Below are 21,190 nucleotides of genomic sequence, written 5' to 3'. Positions count from 1 at the left end.
CCCTAGAACATTTAGATGTTTGCAGGTCTTAGATGCTGTCTGGTGCATTCTCTAGACTGAATTATAAGATGAACCACCACAATATTGTACAATTTCAATTGTATTCTTCATTTCACTTGTTTGTTTGTTCCTGTTTGCTCGCTTGCATGCCCTGCATAGCTATAAGAAGACACTTTCCATCTGATGAAGGCAAATGGCTTCCCCGGAGCACAAATACTCTGTTACTTTACTTAAGTTCATTTTTCTGGTATCAGTACTTTACTCCACTACTTATTTTTCTGACGACTTTTTACTTTTACTTCTTACATTTTTAACACAAATACCTGAACTTTCTTTGTGTTAAAAATGTTTGTAATGTTATCTGTAAGTTGGTCGAACGAAGCCTCCTCATCCGGAAGCTGACCGAGTAGACCAGGGGCCCTTCTCACTTCGGTTAAATGGATTCCTTGCGTCCCTCACTTGTGTCGTTTCCCTGCGACTAGTCCCTCCCACCAGGGAAGCAAGGAGAGATGCAAGGAAACCACGAGAAGCAGGGAAATGAGTTTTAAGAGCAATGGGACGTCCTTTCCTCCGGAGCGTCAAGTGAAGCGACGTCCATTTTCACACACACCCCCGCCTCTGTTAGTACACATTTACTGACACAAACATGTGTATCATCTGTTGTAGACCCAAATACATTAAATAAAAAAGAACTCATTCCCAAAAAAGATAAACGCCATTCTTAAAATATAAACGAAAAAAGCGATCATGAAAATGTTTCCAATAAATGAAGAAAATGATTTTTGACCACTTTGTTGTTCAGATATATCACATATTTGTAACTAAATGAAACATTAATTGAAACAAAACACGGTATAAACTGAGGAGGGACTCCCGTGAGTGTCATGTATTTTCTTCACTCCGCTGGGAAACTGCTCTCATGTCAAGAAGCATCAGATCAGTGCATGCACTGCCTCGTCCAATCAGTGAGCGATACACAGTAAGGGGGCGGGGCGAGTGTCTGCGGATTTCATCGAAGGATGGTCTGATGGTTCCTCGGTTATAGCTCCTCGGTCCTCGGGCAAAAATAAGGCCATTGGGACGCAACTCAAGATGGCGCAGACAAATCAACTTCCGGTGAGACCGAGACCGAGGAGCGAGGAAATGAAAAATAAGAGAAGTGAGAAGGGCCCCCGAGCAGCAGTCGAGAGGAGCCGAGCGCATCAGCAAAATGGGACGTCAGAGTTCCCGTTAGCCGGCAAATCTAAATCTCTTCGGTCAAAATAATTTCCCTTTAGCGCAATACCGCAAGAGTATGTGACAGACAAGAATAGTCAACTCTAATGTCTAACACGTAATGTGGAGAAAGAGATGTCCTGGATGGGTTGATTGTGCGTTGATCTGTTGGTAATGCCTCGGGGTTCCGGTGGGCATGTAAACAAATGCATAATGCTGCGCTATACTTTGTGGCCTCACCCGGTTGCATAGCGACACTTATTGTTTAGGTGTTTTTTAATAAGCAGGTAGTCCTATCATTAGCTAGAACCAGCTGGATCTGATCGATATGGACATAAACGTGAGTCTAATCTGACGGGAGAGAGAGATCAGCTGCTGCTGACGAGTCGACAGGCAGCTCTGCATAACCACATGCAGCGGGGAGCGGACAAAACACACACTTCAGGTTAGAATATCACACTTAGCTATTTTAATTACCTCTCAAACTACCTAAACTAGTTATAGATGTGTTTAGTTTTACTGTCGGTCACTCATTACTGGATCCGCGAGCTGCATGATACTGGCATAATAGATTGCCCGATCGGGCAACCAGCAGGTGAGGCTTCATTGCCCGAGCTAAATGCTAGAAGGCCCCGGGTCATCGGGCAGTCGTTAATGTCGAGCCCTGTAACTCTCTGTGTTATCAGAGAGCAGATATAATACGGGAGTTCACCCAACAAAGCTTTATAAATAAACGTGTACCAGTGACTGAGCCTCTTTACAGAGAGTGATGGCAGACCTGCCTTTGCATACAGGGTACAGTGATGAGTAAGTGCTTTACAATTTGTGACAAATCTCAGTGCGCTGTGATAGGCGGCATCTCACTTGTTCAGGCAATAGGCAGGTGCATTCAGGCCCGCCTTAACCTGCTCCCCGGCCCTGGGGCTGATAGGTTTTGTAGGCCCCCTATTTTTTTTTTTTATTGTATTTAAACAACAAATCAAAGACATTTATAGCCTCGGCAGGCTCAGTGATTGCACATGGACACGGTGGGGGACATGTTCTTTGCTGCTGTCTCAAAGTTGTCAAACTGATCCTGTAGACCTGCTACATATTCACGTAATGACCTGACTAGATCCACAGCATTGCAGAGGTCCAATTCCACTGCCTGTAGTGCAGCGCTCACGCCCTGGAAACGTTGGAGAATGGCATTCCACATGTTGCACATTAGTGCAATTTCCAGTTTATTCATATTTTTATGCAATACCCTGGCCTCCTCTCTTGTGCTCAGATTATGGTCCACAATGTTGAGCAGAGATTGCTGGATACAGGCGTAATTCAGACACAGGGCTTTGGTTGCAACAGCATGTGCTGACCATCTTGTATCGGAAAGCATTTTTAAAGTTTCAATTCTGTGATTTTCATTAGGCTGCAAACCCGCCTTTATCCTCTGCTTTGATGCAAAGTTAAACAACACTTGCACAAAACTGAAAAACTGTTCAGTCTCTCCACAACAGTTAACGCTGTTAAACCCCACCAGATTTAAGGTGTGCGCTGCGCAGGGAACCCACTCTGTTTGATGCGGAACTGCACGCCTTTGTATGTGCCTGACCTGTTGCTGGCATTGTCATAACACTGTCCTCTACAGTTATTGATGTCAATGCCCATGTCTCCTAATACACCAATTACTGAATTGAACAGCGCTTCTCCGGTGACTGGAAATGGGTAGGAATTTGACAAAACGCTCCTCTATACAGCCTTCTGGTGATACGTACCGTAGGATGAATGTCAGCTGGTCCACATGTGTGATATCTGGCGTGGAGTCCACACTGACAGAGAAATACTTAGCCAGTTTTACTCTGCTGATGACTTCATCCAGCAATCCCTGTCCCATCAGCTGTATGAATTCCTCACACACATTTAGTGAGAGGTAGGATGGATTTCCTCTGCCAGCATTTCCGTATTTCTAAATATGGGCTTTTAAAAAAGGATCAAACTGACTGATCAGCTCCATGCTACCCAAATAGTTGCCATTGTTGGTGTCCCCAAACCTGTGGCTGTCACCCCTAAAAGCAAGTCCCCGCTCTGCCAGATACTTGACTACAGTGACAACCCTCTGCAGCACCTGTGTCCAATACTCACACTCCTCATTTAACTGTTTTTTTAGTTCTGAATCCACTGTTCCACGGTCAGCTGTCTGATTAATGAAGGATACCATGGCTTTCCTGTGCATGTCACAGCTTTCATGTTCGGCTATCCGTTCATTTGCGTGCTTCCAATTAGAGTATCCCACACTGCCAAATGACGTGTCTCTCTTATCGCCAAATAGTTTGCATGCTAAGCAGAAGACACTACCTCGGGATGGTGAGTAACATAGCCACTCCCTGAGCATATACTCCCCGTTACCCAGCTTGCGCTTGAATAAGCTTCTGGAGAAGTATCTCTTCTGATGCTTGTACTGCTGCTCTGAGGCAGAGAGGTCAGCTTCTCTGTTTTGACACAATTCCAGACCCATTTTCGCCCAGTAGAGAAGCACCTGTTTGTCCATGTTGTTGCCCCAGAGACCTGGGTCAGTGCTGTAGGGGTCGTCTATTTCTCCTGTATCCTCATTTTCCCGCTTGTCTTCTCAACTCTGCTCTACGCGCGCCTGGTACTTTCCTCCAGATGAGTGCGGGCCTCCCTCATGTATTTGTCCGGATGCCGTTGGCTCCCCTCCACGGAGCAAGTCCTCGTCGTCCTCTCCATCTCCTCCAACAGATAATGTCCCTCCTGTCTGTTTTTCCTGTCCCGCTACTCCACAGACGGCCTACTTGGCTCCGAGACCGGCATTGCCAGCCCCGCGGCCGGCATCGCCGCCGCTCAGTACAGAACTAATCTGTCCTTCCTCCTCATCCAGGTTTACAGGTGTAAAATAACCTGTAAGCTTCGGCATTTTGTGTAATAGCTGCATGTCTCGAAACTCCTTTTCCCTCAACAATTTCCTTTTCCAAGCTCCACTCTCAAACTTTTTCTCCGACATTTTCTCCTAAACAACCTTCATCTGTCACTCAATCACTCGCAATTTGAATAAGTCACATGTGAAACATATTCTCATTCTGATTGGCTGTTACGTGGTGCCCACTGACTGTTACGGAGTCAACATTTTTGATGCTGTTGTTCTGCCTGCTGTGACGTCACGTTACTCCGTTCTCCGCTTGTAATCATGCCGAAGCTTCAAAGTTGTATTTATCGTCTGAATTTGCCGAAACAAGTTTAATATTCTGAAATCCAAGACTTTGTTTATTTGAAATCAGATGAAAACAAACTGTAACGGACCCTGCCGTGTTATCTATGATTACTATATGCCTTACATTCATAATTTCAGCGGAGGGAGGGGAAGCGGCGCTGAGGAACAGCAGAGTGGCGAGGGAGAGCTGTCTTCTTCCCTTCACAAGCTTCAAAAATATATTTATCGTGTGATTTTGGAAATAAAAGTTTCATATTCTGAAAGCCAAGACTTTGTTTATTTAAAATAAAAAATAAACACCCGAAATAAAAATAAAAAATGAAATTGAATTATTTATTTTTTTGGCTCATGATAGGCCCCCAATCTCCGTAGGCCCCTGGGCTTCAGCCCAGGTCAGCCCGTGCATTAAGGCGGCCCTGGGTGCATTCATATACAGCAAATCACCATAGTCCAGCACAGGTCAAAAGGTCACGGAGCCTTTTCCTGGCTTCAAGAGAGAAACAGGACTTGTTCCTGAAAAAGAAACCTAGTCTAACCCTCAGCTTTTTAAGCAGGTTATTGACATGAAGTTTAAAAGTGAGACAATCATCAAGCCAGATACCCAGGTATTTGTAACAGGTAACCACTTCTAGTACTTGTCCTTGCATAGTAACAATATCCAAAACAGGCTCTGGTGTCTTTTTAGCTTTGATGGCTTCCACAGGACTGTAGCTGACATCCTCCTGGATTCATCTTCTTATTACAGACATTTCCTAACATTCGGTCTATATGCTGTAAAATGTATTATCTCTTCGATTTCCACACGGCATCTATCGCACGTCTGTCCGTCCTGAGAGAGGGATCCCTCCTCTGCTGCTCTCCCTGAGGTTTCTCCCATGTTCCCTTTAAACTGGGTTTTCTCTGGACGTTTTTTCCTTGTATGATGTGAGGGTCTAAGGACAGAGGGTCTAAGGACAGAAGGTCTAAGGACAGAGGATCTAAGGATATTCTGAACAATCTGTGTTGTTGTATTTGCTGTAAAGTGTCTCTACTGTAGGCTATTTTTATTGTATGTACAGCACTTTGGCTCGACCAAAAATCGTTTATAAATGTGCTATATAAATAAAACTTGATTTGATTTGAATAACCGTGATATCAATTATTGACCAAAATAATCGAGATTATGATTTTTGCCATAATCGAGCAGCCCTATGTTGATGTATTGTGATTTTAAAAAGGTGTCCATTATCATCTGGCCGGGGACAACAGCTGGAAATTAGCCATGTTGGCTAAAGCTGCAACATTTACTGTTGTTGTGACAGTCGATCAATGGGGACTGTCCACGACACTATAAACAAATAAACTCAATAAACATTTCCCCGTACTACTCACCATTCCCAGTGAGGACCCCAACAGCGCGCTCCCTCCTGATTGGTTGATGACGCCCAGACTCAGGTGCTCCAGGCCCTGAGACGGGGCGTTGACGAAGGTGGAGGCGAACGAGGGGTCGTCTCCTTCCACCACGGCGTTCCCGGGAACAACCACGCTGTCGGGGGGGCCGGAGTCCGACAACTCCCCGAAATGGGAAACGACATCGGAGACGGTGAGGGCGGAGTCAGGATCCAGAGAGATGGGAGGGATCTCAAACTCTTCATCTCCGAGGCTGGGGGTGTGGAAGGTCTGCAGAGAGGATGGTGGAGAGAGAGAGAGAGGTAGAAAAGATAAGAATGGAGGGAAGAGAGAAAACACCGTTGTGAGAAATTGGGGTGCAGAGGAGTCAAGTAAAACATTTGGAAAGAAAGGTAAGAGAGTTATAAAAGAAGGAGAGGATTAGTCAGGTTTATTAAACAAGTATTTTGTGTCGGGAGTGATCGGATCAGGAAATGTGTACACAGTGCGACACTTCTGTGTGTGGAAGCTCGTGTCACAAAGCAAGATAAGTGGGTTAGCTTGCCATCGAAACTCAGGTGTCAGGATAGGGAAAGAGAGGGGAAATGAAACAAAACAACAACCCCGCCCAAAGCTAGCTTACTTGTGATAGATAGATGATCAACCAGCTAACATCCTCCATCGGTTCAAATAAAACAACTAAAACCTTAGTTTCAATGCCTTTAAATCATATCTTTAATTAGATGCGGCAAAAGACGAAACATCACGGACAAAGCGATCACTTGTTTTTTCAGCTTTCCATGATGGTTGAGCTCAAAGAGGGAAAGACTTCGTTCATGTTGCTTTGTGATACGGTCCACTGCCATGCAATCAAAAAAATGAAAAAACGTCACAGCTGGAGAACGCTGACTATCGCAATATTAACAACAAGTGTGTGCAGAAAAAGGTTGAGGTTTACGATTTAAGTTTGTAGTGATTTTTATTATTACTATTCTCCAACGCTTTGTCTGAGGCAAAAAAGCACTTTAAATATAACCCTGAAATGTAACAAATTTGGATGAGTCAGTTTCTGTTATTTTAAATTCCTATCCTGACATGAGGTGTTTGATGATTCGTCTCCCCTTACTGACATGAAAAAACAAAACAAAAAAAGGTGTCTGATTTGAAGCAGGAGGGGTAGTGAGATATATTAAAAATAATTCATACTCCACCAGCAGATCCAGCGAGGTTGAAGAGGTCAATGGGTTTAGTGGCACACTAAAAAATGCGAGTATGTCAGTGAGTTGATTTCAAATGTCATGGGTCAACTAAAACGGACTTTATATGTTCTCATGGCACCAGCGACAAAACGATGCATACATACCTTATATTGTACCATTCACAAATGACACAAAAACAAATATTAACATGGTTTAATAGCTACAAAATAAAGGTTGCCAGCCGCTAGATGTTACGTTAGAGATGATTAAGTGTATGTGATGTGACGTTAACTAAGAGATTTAAAAGCAGCTTAAGGTGTGGTAACACTTTGTAGGTCAACAGCAGGGAGAATACAACCTGTCAGAGGGAAATACAAAGCCAGGTAATCCAAAATGTGAACGCCTACCTCTGAGGAGGAGAGGAAGGGATGCCCGGACCCGGAGATGGTCAGGTAGTTGTCACTGCCTCCAGGAAACTGAAACATACAGGTGGACGAGTTAGAAAAAGGTGTTGAATCAGAAGGAAAAATACACATTCTCCAATACCATATGTTCGGGAATCGGGATTGTGGGAAACGGTGTTTCTATCTCTCTGTCTGTACACACAAAATGAAAGATTGACAATAAAGTTGACTTTGATACAAGTGGTGTAATGTACTGAAGTACATCTACTACTTTATTCTGGGCTACCTGTACTATACTTGAGTATTGTATGTGTATGTTTTTTTATCCTTCTACTCCACTACAATTTGGAAACCAATATTGTACTTTATACTTTATACACTACCTTTAGGGATTATAATAATCAAGCAACAAACACATATATCTACACTTATACATATTAATAAAAACGTTATTTATATAGCACCTTTCAAAGCACCGTAACAAAGTGCTTTCACATAAAAAAAAAATACACAGAGCAAGTTAATTAAACAACAGCATCTAAACATAAGAACACAGAGTAAAACACATAGAAAATAATACAATGAAAATACATAAAATAGGGATAAATGAAAAATAAAATCACATAAAATCTATTCTAACGAAGTGGGGGGTTTAAGTGACTTAAACAGCTGACGCTGAATGACTTTGGTTATACATATTCAAAGCAAATGCAAAATAAGTAGCATGCTGTTAGTTTGCATGTGGCCCCCTATCATAACATAGAGTCACCTTGTTGTCTGAGTCAAATCCATTGAAAGCCTGTGGGTCCAGAAACTCTGGGTCACCGTCGTGCTGACCGGTACCGTCCGTTAAATCCGAATAAAAATTCAGGTCCATCTTTGTCAACTGGGCCTCATGTGTTAAACGCTATGAGGCCCCTCTTAAATCCAACAAAATGTTTCGCAATTAAATAAATCTCCTATTATTTGTTAACCTGTTTTCCAAAAGGTGTAGTTAAAGTCCAAGTCAGAAAGCTGGTAATTGAGAAAAAGCGACCCCTAAATACCGAGTTTAAATCTGCTATTTCTTCTGACAGCTTTTGCACAGATGTTTGATTAGCTCAAACCAGCATGTGCACGACAGCAACCGTACCCAAAATAACCTGTGTGCTGTCTGTCTGGAAACGTGGCTGTTAACGCGTATTTCTTGCTGACTTGTCGCACCACGGTTTAGCTTTAGCTGCTTTTGACGCAAAGCTGCAGCGACAAGTCCGGCGCCCGATTGTCTGTGTTGTCCTCAAACGTCACATTTAACCAACAGCCGCAGAACGTGCACAGGTAGATTAAACGTCACTGTTAATGACTGCTAGATACGTATGTAAAAAAAGGACTATGGTTGTTTTAATGTGTCTGACTGACAGCGGAGGAAGCCAGACCGAATCCCCGGTTTTTGCTTCGTGTTTTTTAGGCTGCTCAATAGATCCAGAGCCACGGAGCATGGATTGAATGGAAGGTTGTCAGCGCCGGATGTTGAGCAATGCATTTTTCAAAATAAAGTGGATTTCAAAGAAAAACGAGGAAATGTTTCTACTAGTAGGGTTAGGTATTAAATATACCAATAGGAGGAGGATTTGCTTTATTATTTTGAAAATACAGTCAATATATTTTGAGGAATAAACTTGACATTTCTAAATTAAAGTACATTTTTGAGTGCATACCTATGGTGCATACACATTATTCTCGCGATGCATTATTATCTTATTTATTTCCCTTATGCCTGGCACTATACTCTTTCTCATCTTCACCATCAAGTGAATACAGTAGCCTACTACTTTGTTTTATTGCATATGGGGAATAAAGACACATTTGCATAGTTTGCATTAATAATTAATAAATTAATAGTAGTTTGATATATTCTATCAAGTTTAACTTGAATCTTTAAATGCAAGTTTATTTTAATTTGTTTAACTATATTCTTAATTTGCAATAAAACTCCTCCTTTGATTTATTTTGTATGTAATACGTATTACATGGCCACATTCTCAACAAAGTAACGACATGACTCCCAATATTAATTGAAATGCTTTTATAGATTAAGAAAATGTTTTTATTGATTTAAAAAATAGTAGGCTGTTATTGATTTAAAATGACATCCGCTAAGAAAAATAATTACTTACTGTTTGAACTAACGTAGCAACGGCAGGAACTGCTTCGATACCGTTTTTGCGGAGCTTTTTGACTACAGATTTGAAAACATTGCAGCTTGCTTTAAAAGTAGCACAATTCATTATGTCAAACCTTGGAAAGTATCTAGATATCCCTGCCCTAATGGCAAAGTAAGTGGCAACTGAATATGTTTTGCCATTTGATGTCTATGTCTGGACCGCCGCGTAAAAAGGAGGGTTTCTGCCCCGTTACTTCTCCGCTGTTTTCTTGTCCCAGTTTGAAAAGCAAACTGCCGGCCAAACTGTATACAGTTCAATTGACCGGACTTCTTTCTGCAGATGTGAGCATTCTTAACAGTCAATAAATCCTTGACAGCCGTCTGTCTATGTCTGTTCTGGATTAACAACGTGTCACATGTTCTGAATTGACCAATCAGAATGGAGTATTCAACTAAACCATGTAATAATAAATAATAAACTGTGTTCACGACATATTCTTCCATATCAATTATGTTGTATGTTTCATACTCAAGGCTCTTATTTCTTAATTGTGTCATGTAACTGTAAGAATTGTTAATTGACAAACCATCTACTTTTGTTGTTATATATATGTTGTGCAAAAGTAAGATCACCTTTTTTTTTTAAGGAGTCGCTTGTACCATGAGTAGAACAAATATATATAAAAAAATAAATAATTGAATGTTGTGTTTCTATATGCTAAAGATCACGTTTTGTTCAGGCTCATTTCTTTCATATCCTAGAGATTTTATTTTGAAAGGCCCGGACAGGAAGTGGCCTGTCACGCTGTTCTTCTATTCCTAACCCACATAGTGTTAGCTTTGCTACAGTAGATTTTTTACCACCAAAGATCGTGTGTTAAAACTGAAAATCACATATGAAGACAAAGATCATTCTTTTATTAAGTCAGACATTTAGAATACCAACTACTCTTACCTCCATGCTCACCCCCGAAATCTGATAAATGTTAGTTTTTGTCCCACTTTTTGCAAGTGAACTTCGCCCAGATTTCCTCAAATATCACAACAACAACGAACGAACCCACTTCCGGATTGTACGTACAAGTGGAAATGACGTCATCGCGTCAACAAATGAAAGGTGGAGTTTCGCGTTTCCAGAATAAACGACAGTAAATTAAGCATGAATTTATCTTTGGTGATTTTTAACAAGTGACATTAGTATGGAATATTTTTGAAAATACAGTAACAATTAAAGAATAATAATACAGAGCAATATTAATAGTATTTAACTGTATATAACATAAGAAAGTACAGTGTGTTTATTATTTATAAAGCCAAAATCGAACTTTATAACTGTGAGAATTTTGCCGTTTTTGTCTTATTTATCATTATAAATTAACATTGTTAGAGGGTTTTGTGTAGGTGGTTAGAGAAAATGATCATACTCTGAATGAATGTTTCTTAATTTGGCAGATTCTCCCCAAAAAATACATTATATTACAATAATATTAGATCAATCAGTCCATATTTGTTCCATTTGGTTATTGTTCTGTCGTCTTGGCAAAGAACACTTTAAATTACACAGTTTATCAAAAATCGGTGTTAAATTATGGAATGGATTTAACCCCATTGTCATCAACAATTCAAATCTATTTGCAGAAAGCAGAAACTTCCCAAAAAGGTCTATTCCTAAAATAAAAGAAAGGGGAAAAAACACACCGCAGTGATGGTCTGTCCTTGTGTTTGCCATACAAATAAAATAAATACAAATAGGATGAGAAGTACTGTATTGTAAGCATACATGGAATAGTATGAATTACTAGTTTATTTACCTTTTTTCTACTTTATTTTCCTCTTTATTGATTTGGTATTGCATTTCCCTTTTGCCCTGGAAATTACCTTTTTAAATACTATCTTTAAATCTGAAGTGTGTGTGTATTGTGTGTGTGTCATAGGGCCTACATTGCAAGAACATCAAACCCAAACCATGGTTAACAGTTTATTAAATGTCAGGAAAAAATCAATTGTTTACATCAAATAATCATGATTTTACATATTTCAACATTATTACCCAATTTGAATTACATCTTGGAAATTAAAAACATGTTATAAAGTGAGTATATGAAATGTTTATTATAGCAAAGCAGAATAGGTTAATTGTTTCTTGAACTCTACCAATTGGATACAAAAAATACCTTAAGAAATGCATAAAAATCCCACACTTTAAAAGAAAAACATGACAATATTCTATATTGAATAAACAATGAGCACCAAGGCTGTTGTAGTTATCTCTCCCCGGCTATTATAAAGGAAGCAACTTAAAATAAATCATGTCCCCGGAATTTCTCAATGACTAATCTGCATTAGCCCGACACATCAAATAATAGTCAGAAAATTCTATTTTTTTTAAATTGAGGTGTTTAACCTTTTAACAAAATACAACAAAAAAATATTTGGTAATTATTTACATATATTATTATTTTGTATCATATTTGATATGTCAGGCGTTTATGGCAATTTATTGAATAAAACAACGTCTGCTTTTGAAACAAAAACAAATATTGATTATTACATTTGGAAGATTTTGAACATGTCACAACCCGAACCAACAGGCTATATAAATACAGAGTATTTCTTTGCCATCTAAAAGTACATGCAAACACAAATTATGTTGTACTTTCTGACTTGGTCAATACAACATTATGATAGCCAAGGAATTGTTTTAATGAAAAAATCTATAAATTGTGGCAATTATTAGCAAGTGAGTCATTGCAACATTTGACTCGCCGGTTTACAGAATGACCGGGTTACAAAGAAAACACGTAAATATCTCAATTTTGACTTTTAATATATTACATTTTAATCTTTAATTAGTTTAATTAAATAATCTAAACAGTGTTTTTGGCATTGTGGTAAGCATAATGCAGATCTTATCATGAAAAGTACAACAATGACACTATAAACTAACTAAATACCTGCTGTATACTATTTGATAGGCCTACATACATTTTCAACACGATTTTTCTATGAAATAAGCTACAAAATATAAACTGATTATAAGTTGCGTCAATACAGTAAATATTCATAGTGAAATATCAGTAACAAAATAAAAGTAATTCTTGGCGTAATTTATTCAATATTGGCAAAGATGTCCAAAACGTCTGAACCGTTGTTGTAGGGGCCGTTGTCGGTGACGTCACGCATTGTGATTGGCTGTAGGGGAGAAGGCGGTAAGTTGAGCCAGTGGGTAAATTGAACCACCCCCTGTAACCAGGCAACGCCTTATAGTTGTAATCAAGTGACCAGAAATTATGCAAGCTCCACCCATTTCTCATTGCCTGTGAAAGAGAGATGCTCATTGTGGTCTGGTAAGTAAACATTTTTACAAAAAAACGTTTTTTACTTGTCAAAGTACTTTTTCTAGATGTCAGCTATATCGGCTGTCATGTCAAAAAAAAAGTATCCAGGTTTAAACACATATTGTATATGTTGATGTGTTGGCAGCGTATTAAACCATGTGAATCATTAAGCTAAAGATGACTCTGAATTGTAATGCTAGGCTATATTTTCTAAAATGGTGGCTATGGGGTAAAGTGAACCACGGGCCTTGGGGTAAGTTGAGCCAGTTTTTCAATGGAGAAATGAATGAAAGTAGGCCCAGTTGATAATAAGAGGTCATTGTAGACTACATTTAAAGTTGAATTTATCCTGTGTTTGATTGGTAAGATGTATGAAATGGTATCACGATTTTTATGATTACTTTTCCTTTTAACATGTTAAAAAAAAATTAATCAATTCAATCGAAATTTATATTAAAAATATTTGAAAAACTAAGCTTGTTTGTTATTTATTGTTTATAGTTACCTTTAAGATTTGTTGTAGGTATGCCCAGGTTTGAACAGTGGTTCAACTTACCCCCTGACCTGGATCAACTTACCCCTAACCCGGGGCAAGTTGAGCCACAATACTTTTTTTTTTAAAGAAGTAATATTTTCACTGCCCTTGATCAAATATGAATTCTTATCATTGCCATTGATAGGAGACATCCTGAATTATAGGTGTGTGTTTTCATTTTTACTATGTGTCATTTCTCCTTGCTTAGAGGACAGCATAACTAAAAAATGGCTCAACTTACCCCACTCTCCCCTACGGTAATTTACCCATGGGTGCTCGGGGGCAAATCACATCTACAGATCAAGACGAAGCGAATGGAAGTACTCCCATACTCCTAGCGTGTGAAAATGTTTGTGAAAAACGTGTGCAAAGTCTCCGGCTGTACGGCATTGGCTGTATGGCAACTCAAGAGGACCATCATACACGGTCAAATTCCGAACATTTAAACATAGCCTACACTTCATTCTTTACTTTGTCCGTTATTATATGTAGAAGATATTACTTTTTTCTCCGTCATGTTGTTTCCATAGCAACAACTTCAAACAGGAAGTTAACCTAAATTACATTTAAGACACTGCAACAAAAGTAACAAAAACAATGTAAAATCCTTTTCCGTTTCACAGAACACAAATTGGGTTATTTACATAATTATGTTTATACTGTCGATTGTTATTTTTGGGACACACACGACACATCAAATCACATCTACAGACCAAGACGAAGCGAATGGAAGTACTCCCATACTCCTAGCGTGTGAAAATGTTTGTGAAAAACGTGTGCAAAGTCTCCGGCTGTACGGCATTGGCTGTATGGCAACTCAAGAGGACCATCATACACGGTCAAATTCCGAACATTTAAACATAGCCTACACTTCATTCTTTACTTTGTCCGTTATTATATGTAGAAGATATTACTTTTTTCTCCGTCATGTTGTTTCCATAGCAACAACTTCAAACAGGAAGTTAACCTAAATTACATTTAAGACACTGCAACAAAAGTAACAAAAACAATGTAAAATCCTTTTCCGTTTCACAGAACACAAATTGGGTTATTTACATAATTATGTTTATACTGTCGATTGTTATTTTTGGGACACACACGACACATCAAATCACATCTACAGACCAAGACGAAGCGAATGGAAGTACTCCCATACTCCTAGCGTGTGAAAATGTTTGTGAAAAACGTGTGCAAAGTCTCCGAAAACGGAGCAGTGGGTGCGATGCTAGCTTTGCGGCTAGCGGTTAGCATTTTCAATGGAAACATCATGTTTCAGTAAAAACAAGGCCCCACTGATCATCTACTCTAAGTCGCTTTGGATAAAAGCGTCAGCTAAATGCAATGTAATGTAATAATCAAAAAACCCCGCTATAGGCCTACTCTAGACAGCACCCCCGAGCACCCCCCATACAGCCAATGCTCTACAGCCTGCAGTGCCCGGATGATCCACCAGAGGGCAGAAGACATGTATCACATTGCATACAACAGGTCTTTTAGGAACGTACTAGTCATTTGGATGACTTGGAGGTCTCAGCAACTCATGTATCATTATGATACACTTGGCGTTATAGGGGTTTAAGTGATACCGTCATAAATTATGTTCTAACATCTTCAGGCTGTGATTTATTTACCTGTCATTGTGCCATTAAAAAACCCAGAGAACAGTCAGTGTAGAGTAAGCTCATATAAATACACCGGTGGGTTTAAAAAATGTAGGCCTATAAGGCGCAGATAAAATTAAGAGATTCCCCTTCTCTCCTTTCATACCACTTCCCTTCTCTCTTCATGGCTGTAGCCCTGTCACAACCCTCAATCTGCTCTTCTTGGGCCCAGTTGTCATAGCAGACCAGACGATCACTGACCCAGAACCACAGATCCAGAGTGCAGGTGTAGCGCATTCCCAGCCAGACGAACGCAGTGTCGGCCATCTTGGCTCTCTTTTCGACCCATCTCTGCTGGTGACGGTCAGTGATGGAGACCAGGTCACGGTGGTTCGCTCTGCAGTAATCCAAGGCCTCATCCCAAGTCTTCTTCTCTTTGATCAGGATCACTTTGTCTGTCATTTAAATTGATTTTGTTTTTAGTTAGGGTAACTATTTATTGCCGAAAAACTCTCAACTGTAATAATATAGAACCTTTCTTACAATAATCCTTATGTTTTTTAAATAAATAAAAGTCCCCACAAAAAAGAAGTAAATACGATACAAATGGAATAAAAACCAATGGTAAGGAAATATAAGTCCAGAAATGACGTGGCACCTTGTGTAAAAGCCAGGTTAAAAAGATGCGTCTTGAGGACAAAAACATGACAAAATGATATTCAAACTTTAATTAAGAATATTAGAATTCACAGTCTATCGTAAGATTAAGGACAGAATCCAGATCCAAGGTGAATCTGTGTATATTAAAAATAACTTCACAACTAAAGGATCTTCAACATGAATGTAAAAATATATAACTAAAGACTTGAAATAAGAATACTTTACTTATAGACTTTTGCAAAACTCACCGTCATAGCAGTAGAAGGGTTTTTCATCTGTGCAATTGTCGGGGCTCCATTTTCCATGTGGCTTAGTCATAGCACATGTCTTTGAGGCTTTATCTACAAATGAGTCCTCCCAGTGTCTGAAAGAGAAATTCTTCCCATCTGACCAACTCCAGATCTCTCTGAACAGGCCGATCCACATCCAAACACGGCCCACTTTTGACTGGAATTCTTCTGATCTGATCTGTGTGATTCCACTGACCAGGTCAGTGTGATGTGCTCTGCAGTAGCTCTGAGCCTGAAGCCAGTTCTTTGGTTCATCAATTACAAAGTATTTCTGTTCCCCTGTTTCTGTGGGAACGAAAAGACACATTTTACTTTTGGTATAATAATGTAGATTGAATAATCAAAAGATAGGCCTATACTTTACCATTAAAGTTTTTAAACAAGTAGAATTGTATCACAGTTACCAATAATGTTATGTTTAATGTGAAAGGCAAAAATATGTTTCAATTTAATTTAACTCTACACACGACGTGTACAACACATGAGTTATCTGTCAACTATTGTTACACAGTATAACCTTAAACCCCCCCTTGGTCCCTCCCCTCTCCCTCTGCGGATCTAAGGTCTGGTAGAGGGGGATGGGGCACAGAGTCGCTTATCCAGGCGGGGAGTTTCATTTCAATTTCTGGCTTTGTGTTTCCTCACCTCGTACTCGTTTAATTTTTAGGAGAGTGCATTTACGTAGTCACGTTCTGCCTCTCTTCCTGGCTGTTCTTTTCATTCCCTTGTTTCTCTGAGAAGAGAAGAAATACTATTCTAAAAAGGAGCTGACACATGGTGTCTCTTCACTTGTACACTTGAGGGGTCAGAGTTCATATGGTGAAGGATTCCATGAGCGGTATGCGCCGGCCTGTGCCTTTACCTTGGACTTCTAATAGAACTGCTCGGGTCTTGATGGATAGAGTGGGGAAGTTCATGAGATCTTTCTAGAGGGTCATCAAGAATAACTTGTATCCAATGACCTTCTCCCTCTCTGTCTGTGTCTGTGTCTTCTCTTGTTCCGATTAACCCAGCCAAATCTTTTTTCTTGTTTTGTATCTATATCTACGCCGGGATCCGGAGTCGAGGCTGATCCTCTTGCTGTAGTCCTGTGTCCTGGATCCTCTATCCCGAGTTCTGGATTAAGTCGTGGACTTCGGGTCGTGGCTGAACCTGTCTCTGCGGTCCTGCCTTGGGTCTCGTCATGCTGCTTCCCTGATGGCTTCCTCAGGACTGTAGCTGACATCCTCGTGGATTCATCTTCTCATTACAGACACATGCATTTCCTAACATTCGGTCTATATGCTGTAACATGTATTATCTCTTCGATTTCCACACGGCATCTATTGCACGTCTGTCCGTCCTGGGAGAGGGATCCCTCCTCTGTTGCTCTCCCTGAGGTTTCTCCCATGTTCCCCTTTAAACTGTGGGTTTCTCTGGAAGTGAGGGTCTAAGGACAGAGGGTCTAAGGACAGAGGGTCTAAGGACAGAGGGTGTCGTTTTTCTCATACTGATATTCTGAACAATCTGTGTTGTTGTATTTGCTGTAAAGTGTCTCTACTGTAGGCTATTTTTATTTTATGTACAGCACTTTGGCTCGACCAAAAATCATTTATAAATGTGTTATATAAATAAAACTTGATTTGATTTGAGTATGATATGATTTATATAGCATTAACAGTGACATATACTCACCATTGTAGCAGATGAACTTAAGGCTGTGAGAACAATGGGTATCGGCCCATTTTGAGGCTTTAATCACCACACAGTTCTGAGGATTGACACCTCTATTGTTCGGCTGACTTGGAGCCCATTCTGGCGCACATCCTGGTTCACATCCTGTAGGAATGTACTTCTCCCCCGGCAGAGACCACTGCCACTCTTTGATATCACTTTCATTGATGCTCCTCAGTCCGATCCAGGCGTCTGTAGTCTGTGGAGGGTTAGTCAGTCTCTCCACGTCTCTCATGTCAGACACTGTGGCCAGGTCAGTGAAATGCTCTCTGCAATAACTCTGGGCTTCCTCCCAGGACTGTCCTTCTCGAATGAAGTGGTACTCATAGAGGTGACATGTGGAGAAGGAACACTGACCTGAACACAGAGACAATTCTGCAGTGATGGAGCTGATATGACAAGCACCTGATCATTAAATCAAACTCATGCGTACTAACATCGCCCCCACCTCTTACACCGTCCCCTTCATCTTAATGGAGTTCACTTATTTCACGTTTTATCGTTATGAAGATTGAGCTGTTCCATGACTCCAGATGTGATATCAGTTACAAATCTGATAAGATGATCCACTTACCCATCAGAATGAGCACAAACAGACTCCACTGCATCTTCGCTCTGTTAGATGAAAGCAATATTATTATTGATAATTTATAAAATGATGTAAGTTACATTTAAATTATTTTGAACACCGAATGTTTCAGTTAAATTAACACAAACACAGACTGCACCACTCCCTTCTGTGCAGTAGTTTAATGAAGATGTAAATGTAGAGAAAATGCAAATTTCGAGCAACACCAGCAGTAACATACCCTAAGGGTAAAGAGAGAGAGAGAAAAAAGTCGGGATAATTAAACACTAGCCCGCTATCCCGAATTAGTTCTCTCTCTTTTTGCCATTTTTTTTTCATATCCCTTTCCGTAATACGAGGCAAACACCGTAAAATGTATTTTTAGCACACTAATATATCATATTCCAATCACTTGTCTATAGACGCTTATTGCACTATTTCACTAATTTACTATTTTTCTTTTGTATTTACTTGCACTATTTTTCAGTTGTTCAGTGTTATTGTGTTGCACTGATGGAGGAGCCTGTGACCTAAGATTTTCATCGTCATAACTACACTGTAGCTATGACGATGACAAATAAAAGCCTTGATCCTTGAACTATTTGAATGGAACATGCAAACACCAGTTAGAAACTAAACATAACAGTATAGTGCCACACAACAACACTGACCTTTTATGTTTGTTTTGTCAAGGCCATTATATTTTTGTGGTTCTGTATTTTTCTGTTTATTTATTCACATGTAGCCTACTATCAGAAACATGCACCATGTTTTAGGTGAGGGTGAAGCTTGTTCTTTAACCGGAACTGAGAAGTACACTGAAATAAAAGCGTAATTAAATTATGTATCGTTGCTTTTATAAGCCCGATTTAAAGATGTGGGATCCTTTCTTTATTATGGGTAAACTAACTATAATGATAATTACATTTTGTTTAGTTGAACTGAGAGTAACATTGCTGTGTATACACATCGTCTCCAATAAAACATTTAAGATTTACCACCGTTTTTTTAAGCGGGAAAATAGTGTGTTTTTCAGCCCTGAGTAATGTCTACGGGACAGGCTGCATACATCGCCCACAAAGCTCTAAAAACCTAACATGAACCTGAAAGGTAAAACTCAGGGCAACAAATGTCCACTAGACTCAGAATAAATGTTTTTTTTCATTATAAATGTCCAGCGTTCTTGGTACAGTGCCAACTTTTTAAAGTGAACATTAGATACAATTTATTATTCAAAATGAAACATTGAGATTTTAAAATAAATAAATTAAACATTCCAGTTGATTTCAAGAGAAACAAATGATTTAAGGGTTAGATTTAAGTTTTAGATTTCATTGCTTCTGATTGAGATGTGATTCATTAAATGTTCCTTCCCTTTGGAAAATATTCTGAAGGAGAAAATCTTTCTCAAAATTAAACAAAATATGAAAATGACTGAACAGAATCACACTTACTTCTCCTGAGTCGTCCTGTCAGCTGCTTCTCTCTCCGTCTCTCTCGATGTGCTGGTGAAGACTCAGATATCAACGAGGTCGCTGCTCTCTTTGAGCCACCTTTGGGCAAACATTTGAATATTAAAATTCAGATGTCAACGAGATCTGTCATGGTGGATCCACTGATGGATTAATGAACTATTGAATGTTTATATTTTTTATATTTTGTTCGGATATTGCTTGTTACCAAATGTCAAACAGCTTTAAGAGAACATTCTGTATTTGAGCCCTTCATATTACAAGTTTGTCAAAATTATTTAAATTTCAGTCACATAGTTTCTTTATTCTGAAACACACGTCAAAAACCTTATCTCTTTGTTGTCTCTATTCTGATGAGTCTGTCCATCCAGCTACTTCATTCCTGTGAAGGCTATATCTCAGGAGAACGTGAGGAATTCATTCAAGTCTTGCACAGTCTTCCACTTGGACTCGAGGATGAATCCATTTCTGTCACATGTTTGACCTTTGATTGTGGTCAAGAGGCCAAAGTCTCTGTGACCTCACAAAACACGATGTTGTGGCAGTAACAAGAATTATTGTATTGTAGTGTAAGCCACTGTGGGACACCAAAACACATTTTTAAACGACTTGATGTGGAACGTTTTGAAACTACTGCCTGATTTCTACAAGAAAGATAGTGATAACAACCACTTATTTAACTGGTTATCTAGCTTCCAGATCATTAATTATAAATATAAATATACATAATACAGTCGGACTGATCCAGGCAGGTCATGTACAGAGCACTCGGTCAGTCGCTGTGTGGCACAAGAACGCCCCCGGAAAGATAACATCACATTTAATTGAACATAAACAGCACAACAAGAACAAAGACTGCTCTTACTTGACTTTACAAGTCAAATGAGTGCACGCTATGGTTTGCAGCACACCTAAAAATACCTATCCCATATTTCTCTCCTATCTGAATAACTCTGCCATGGCAACAATCACTGTGTCCACCTTTTTAATACAATTTGGCATCGGTGTTTTCATGTCCTTATTCTGATAGAGGCCTGAATAATACATGTTTCACCTGCTGTATATTTCATGTCTAATACAAAGCCTTTGACTTAAAGAGAGCAAGATCAAAATAACTCACAACTTCCTTCCTGTGTTCTCCTAACACTTACAAGCAGCCCAACTGTTGAATTGATATTCACAAAAAGTCGAGCTTTGAGAAAGGGCTAATGCCAGGTTTGGTCCACTAGTTCAAATAAAAGGAAATCCAAATACTTCAGCATACGATAACACATTAGAATTACCACACACACTTGCACAGATACCACAGGACCACACATTATGATGGATAATGTCATGGGACCCCCTAGATCAGGGGTTCCCAACATTTTTTCCCCAAGAGCCCCCCCAAATTACTCCTTTTGGAAGTTGCGCAACAGCGGTAATTAAAATTAAAATTTAAAAGTCTCAAAATGCTACAACTACTGTCACAAACTGAAT

The 21,190-nt window shown here is 39.5% G+C and overlaps 2 protein-coding genes across 2 annotated transcripts in view; both read right to left on the bottom strand.

Annotated features, from left to right (window-relative positions):
* The window catches only part of tox4b (TOX high mobility group box family member 4 b), a 30,184-nt gene extending 21,297 nt beyond the window's left edge, over positions 1-8,887 (bottom strand). Inside the window, exons 1-4 of the mRNA XM_034106549.1 lie at positions 8,161-8,887; positions 7,395-7,463; positions 6,995-7,045; positions 5,792-6,079 (exon numbers count right to left, since the gene is read on the bottom strand). Coding sequence (XP_033962440.1) covers positions 5,792-6,079; positions 6,995-7,045; positions 7,395-7,463; positions 8,161-8,268 — 516 coding nt within the window. The 5' untranslated portion in view covers positions 8,269-8,887. The remainder of the gene's footprint in view (positions 1-5,791; positions 6,080-6,994; positions 7,046-7,394; positions 7,464-8,160) is intronic.
* A 2,645-nt stretch (positions 8,888-11,532) lies between these two features.
* LOC117463448 (C-type mannose receptor 2-like) lies at positions 11,533-19,768 on the bottom strand. The gene is made up of 5 exons (XM_034105686.2): positions 19,694-19,768; positions 18,246-18,286; positions 17,633-18,028; positions 15,917-16,243; positions 11,533-15,463 (listed from the first exon to the last, which is right to left on the bottom strand). The coding sequence occupies exons 2-5, from the start codon at positions 18,277-18,279 to the stop codon at positions 15,126-15,128; spliced, it is 1,095 nt and encodes a 364-aa protein (XP_033961577.1). The 5' UTR covers positions 18,280-18,286; positions 19,694-19,768; the 3' UTR covers positions 11,533-15,125.
* Positions 19,769-21,190: the final 1,422 nt, after the last annotated feature.

This window comes from Pseudochaenichthys georgianus, chromosome 18 (genome assembly GCF_902827115.2).
Source record: "Pseudochaenichthys georgianus chromosome 18, fPseGeo1.2, whole genome shotgun sequence".
NCBI classification, from domain to species: Eukaryota; Metazoa; Chordata; class Actinopteri; order Perciformes; family Channichthyidae; genus Pseudochaenichthys; species Pseudochaenichthys georgianus.
The sequence above is the reverse complement of the archived record's forward strand: the minus strand, read 5'-3'. Positions and strand labels throughout refer to the sequence as shown.